Source organism: Mesitornis unicolor, unplaced genomic scaffold (genome assembly GCF_000695765.1).
Source record: "Mesitornis unicolor isolate BGI_N332 unplaced genomic scaffold, ASM69576v1 scaffold43696, whole genome shotgun sequence".
Taxonomy (NCBI): domain Eukaryota; kingdom Metazoa; phylum Chordata; class Aves; order Mesitornithiformes; family Mesitornithidae; genus Mesitornis; species Mesitornis unicolor.
The window spans coordinates 44,738-49,588 of record NW_010192657.1 but is presented as its reverse complement, the minus strand read 5'-3'; the positions used below and the strand labels follow the sequence as shown (position 1 = coordinate 49,588).

Genomic DNA, 4,851 nt, shown 5'->3' with positions numbered 1-4,851 from the left:
CATCTTTTTTGTACAAAGTTTGAAAGGTGGTTTCAGTGCAATTAATATCTATATATTTTTAATGGATATTTCTGGTTGGACTGTGAACAGAAAACTATCAAGTTCCTGAAAGGCATTTTGTGTAACTTGCTTAGTCTGAATCTAAGATGTTTTTCTCCCATGAAGTTTAGGCTTACTGCCTAGTTAAACCATTCTCAAAACTTGATATAAGCATCATTTTCAATATAGCTAACACTACTGAGAGCTGTGCAACACTACCTGCAAGTCACTGTGGTACACCAATACTCTCTAAAAAGGGAGAAAACACTTTCGATGTGAAATATACTGTATATTTATCATGTAATAACAGGTGAAAAATAAAAGAAGCTTAGAAATCAATTGCTTTGCAAATAATTTTTCGCATATGGTAACAGTTGCCAATGTCTTACAGTGACATTTTTTAGTTTCCACGTGCTAAGGAGGGAAGGAATGCAAAGAAATAACGTTACTTCTGTCTGTCTCTAAAGAAACAGAGATGCTCTCAACTGAGTCATTGTGGTACAGAAGCGAAAAGGATGTAATCTCTATTTCAACTTCAGCTGATTCTAAGAAAACCTGAACTACAAGAGTTCAGTAAAAGTCCCTGTGCACCACGGATGACTTTATGTAAAGAACTTCATTCTCATACAGTAGCCTAAATCTGATTTCACAGAATCACAGAATGTTAGGAGTTGGAAGGGACCTCGAAAGCTCATCCAGTCCAACCCCTGCCAGAGCAGGATCACCAGAGCAGGTCACACAGAGTTGTGTCCAGGCGGGTTTTGAATGTCTGCAGAGAAGGAGACTCCACAACCTCTCTGGGCAGCCTGGGCCATGCTCTGTAGCCCTTACAGTAATAAAGTTTTTCCTCATATTCAGATTGAACCTCCTGTGCTCAAGTCAACTTCAAGTCAATTCAAAATATCTCAGTATTAGAGTGATATAAATTCTTCATGCCTCAGAAAATCAAGATTCTACACCACGTATGGGCTCTACAGGTGAAATTATCCTCCTGGTTTTAACATTTTTTCCAATTTTACATCTTTGAAGGCAGTAACAGCAGATCTCCTTCAAGAAGCACAGCTGATGTAAGACCTCCGTTGCCAACTCCTAGCAGACAGAGTGTTCCACAAACAAACATGGAGGAAGATGAGGTACAAAAACATCACAAGAATTAACCATAAACGCTAAACACAGCGAATTTTATGATTTCAAGAGAGACCGTTTTTCAAAGTTGTTTTTCTAGTTAGCAGCCACTGTCAGGATGTTAGTAGGTGCTTTCGGTTTCCTTTTGTGTGTCAGACTTTAGTGCCTTATTTTGTCTTCACCAAAAATACCAACAATAGCAAAAGCCCAGTAGAACAACATAAGATAAATACTTGTTTTGCACAATTGCCTTCAACTAGCTTTACATATTCAGTTCTTCTTCCACAAATTCAAGAATTCATGCCTTTTAAGTGAATTTTTGTTTCACATTTCTTTAAATATGACAAGTTGAGAGCAAATCACTCCTGGTGAGAACACTGCCAGGCAGCCGCACATGGTATGTTCACAGGAAGTCTGCATTATTGTCTCAGATAATAGTTTAAAAAATAAAATAAAATACTTTTTAAAAAGAAACCAGAGAAATGAAGGCAAATAATGCTAGTGCGCCAGGCAGACAAAAGAGAAAATGTCACTTAAAATCTCTCTCTCACTGAAAATACTTGGGATCATCAGTGTTCCTAGCTTACTTGCAGACATATTATAGTTGTAATGTTTTCAAATTTATCCAAGTGAGCAAACAGTTTTAAAATAACATAGTGCCACCTACCATACAGTAATGTATACTAGTATGATCCCTGAAGCTCATAGCTTCAGAGATTCTGCACATAAATCCAAATACCCTTCACACTCAAATTTGTCTTTACTTATTTGCACGTTGTTAACATCACAAATGAATTCATTGACAGCTGACTTTCTCCTTTATGCTCTCTCACAAAACTCATAGGACTCACTAAATGATGACTGGTACGTCGCTTATGTTAGCCGGCCAGAAGCAGAAGCAGCTCTTCGAAAAATAAACAAGGTACTTTTTAAATCATTGGTGATTCTCATCATCTCCTAGCTAGATGTCCTTGCAGTCCTACGGGAAGGGTGACGGTAAATAACGTGGTAAGGTTATAGCCCAACATAGATACTGAGAATGAGGGGTTCACCTTGCATATCTTTACTCACATAGAAGTTACGCACCCAGTCTAAACCAGCCATGAAGGCTGCTGTTTTCCATAGACCAAGAGAACAAATCCTGCGACTCCAGAAAGCAGTTTCATCTCACCTCTCTTAGGAGGAGCGACTTGTTCTCTGGAAATAGTTCTACGTCACCAGTGAGGAATTTGTTGCCAATTCCAAGTTTTATGTAGCTTGAACTAGATGAGATTAATCCCATCCCTTCCTTGGCCATATTTACCAGCAAAATGAAGTACAGATTCAAACAGATGAAACCCAGGCTTAACTGTGCCTGCAGAGGTAAACCAAATTGTATCTCATCATTGAGGGAAATGTTTACGCTGTGATGCTTCCCAGCACATGTATGAGCTGGAGATGATGTGAACAGCATTTCAATGACTCATATTAAGGTCCAGCTTATATGCTCACATTCAATGCCTTGAGGAAAGGGTGTTTCAATGGAAGACTTGTGACAACAGATCTGAAATGAAGAAAAGCAGAGAGAGAGAGAGAGAGAGAGAGAGAGAATCACTGCCTTACCAAAATTACACAGTTATTATCATTATTTTGGACTGATTGTAAATAGTTCACATAGGAAACTTGATTGGCACTTATCAGAAATGAACTTCTCTTCTGGTTCAAGTGACATGAAGTTTGGCCTTTGATATTTTACCCCCTCCTTTGATGGAATCCCTCCTTCATAGAACACCATTCCTCCCTTCCTTAAAAGTCTGCATTTGTGTCAGACACGAAAGTTTTAAGTAGCAAATTGAAAGACAAAACTTTTGAGAAATGACCTAAACTCTTTAATAATGCAGTTTCTCTTACCAGGAGGAAAGAGATTTCAGAAAGAAAAAAAACACTTAAGAGCATGAGGGCTCTGGTTAAGGTTGTTACGCTGATCAAACCCAGAAGTGAAGTTTGTCCTCTTTCATTTTTTCATCTTTCAGGATGGAACTTTCTTGGTAAGAGACAGCTCAAGAAAAACTGCTACTCATCCGTATGTACTGATGGTGCTGTACAGGGATAAAGTATACAACATCCAGATTCGTTACCAGGAGCAAAATCACATATACTTGTTAGGAACCGGCTTAAAAGGAAAAGAGGTACTATGTGTTTTTCACACTACTTCCCTTCTTCTTAAGGTGTTTCCTGTCTCATTCCTAAAGTTTCACGCTACTTAACCTGGCAGCTGTTTTACTTCAGTGGAATTCTGCTTATTATCTCAAGAGCTATTCCTGACAGAATACGTTACTGCTGGAATTCTCCTGTTTGCACTCAGGGAATGAAGGGATAGCCTTAGAATACAACTATGAGAAATCCATGTGCCTGGTTAGGTAATGTTTGTTTACCGCTCAGATACCAGATAAGGGAAATACACAGTCGAGAGCAAATCCATACCTGCCAGCTTTACTGCTTTGCCCTGAGATTGCTGGTTTGCTTACACCCAGCAGTGCTGCACTGGATTTACTGGTACCAGACGGAGCGGTCAGCACACCTACTGTAGTTCTGATCAAGGAGGAACTCGCTGAATTATCAGTCAACTTTTTGAACTTTAAAATATGATCATCATGTATTAAACAGGCCACGACCGCATAAATTAATTACACAACATTACAGTAGGTTGTACGCACACTAGATAACACCTACTGAGCTACTGATTATGGCAGGAATGAAAACAGCTGATCTGATAGTATTTACTGGACCTTATAATTTAGAGTTTAAAAAAACCCTTTCAGTTTTACTAATTACCGATAATTCTGATATTTTTTCCATAGCCTTCTCATTTTTTCCATCCCACAGGATTTTTCTTCTGTAGCAGATATCATTGATTACTTCCAAAGAACACCCCTTCTTCTGATTGATGGAAAAGACAGAGGTTCAAGAAACCAGTGCATGTTAAAATACGCTGCAGGACATATCTAAAAGAGACCTTAATGAAGATCACATATAGTACTGAAGTCTACTGAAGATCGTCAATTCCAGTGTATTTCCATTTTCAGCAAACTAAAATAATGGAGTAATTAAAAATCCTTTGAGTTTTAGGCAAAAAGGACCATGTTGTTTTTAAATTATACCTTAAATGCAGTAGTCTATGAATCTGATTTTCCTACAATGCGTTTATAACTGTCCACTAATCATACAGTAGATGAGAAGTTCTTATCTTCCACAAAATGTGCATCTTCTTGAAATTATTTCCGTGCCAAATTAGAGGACCCAGAAATAAATACCAATACAAGTCTCTGCTTTCACAGGAGAGAAAAGTAAGCCATTTTTCAGATCAGAACTGTAGCAGCAATTATGATATTCAAAGTGATACAGAGTAGACCCAAACCTTGTCAAAGTTAAGGAGCAGACAAAAGACAAGAAAAGCCCTGGTTTTTCCCACCATACACTGCCCAGTAAATCTAACTATGGCCACTTCTATGAAAAGACTGGGACTCTGCCCTGGATCCTAAAGACCCCTATGCTTTAGTGACACAAAAAAAAAAACCCCAACCCTGGATATGCAGCTGCCTGTCAAGATCTGTTTCCGTTACTTCACTATGAAACTGTCTTTGTTCACAGTTAAAGTTCACAGGAAAAAACCCATATCCAGAGGGATCACTTTCTGTCACAGCACTA

At 38.5% G+C, this 4,851-nt stretch overlaps 1 protein-coding gene across 1 annotated transcript in view; it reads left to right on the top strand.

The window, feature by feature from the left end:
* Positions 1–4,152, top strand: part of LCP2 (lymphocyte cytosolic protein 2 (SH2 domain containing leukocyte protein of 76kDa)) — a 26,625-nt gene extending 22,473 nt beyond the window's left edge. The window contains exons 18-21 of the mRNA XM_010187166.1: positions 1,069–1,172; positions 2,009–2,086; positions 3,177–3,332; positions 4,030–4,152. Coding sequence (XP_010185468.1) covers positions 1,069–1,172; positions 2,009–2,086; positions 3,177–3,332; positions 4,030–4,152 — 461 coding nt within the window. The remainder of the gene's footprint in view (positions 1–1,068; positions 1,173–2,008; positions 2,087–3,176; positions 3,333–4,029) is intronic.
* Positions 4,153–4,851: the final 699 nt, after the last annotated feature.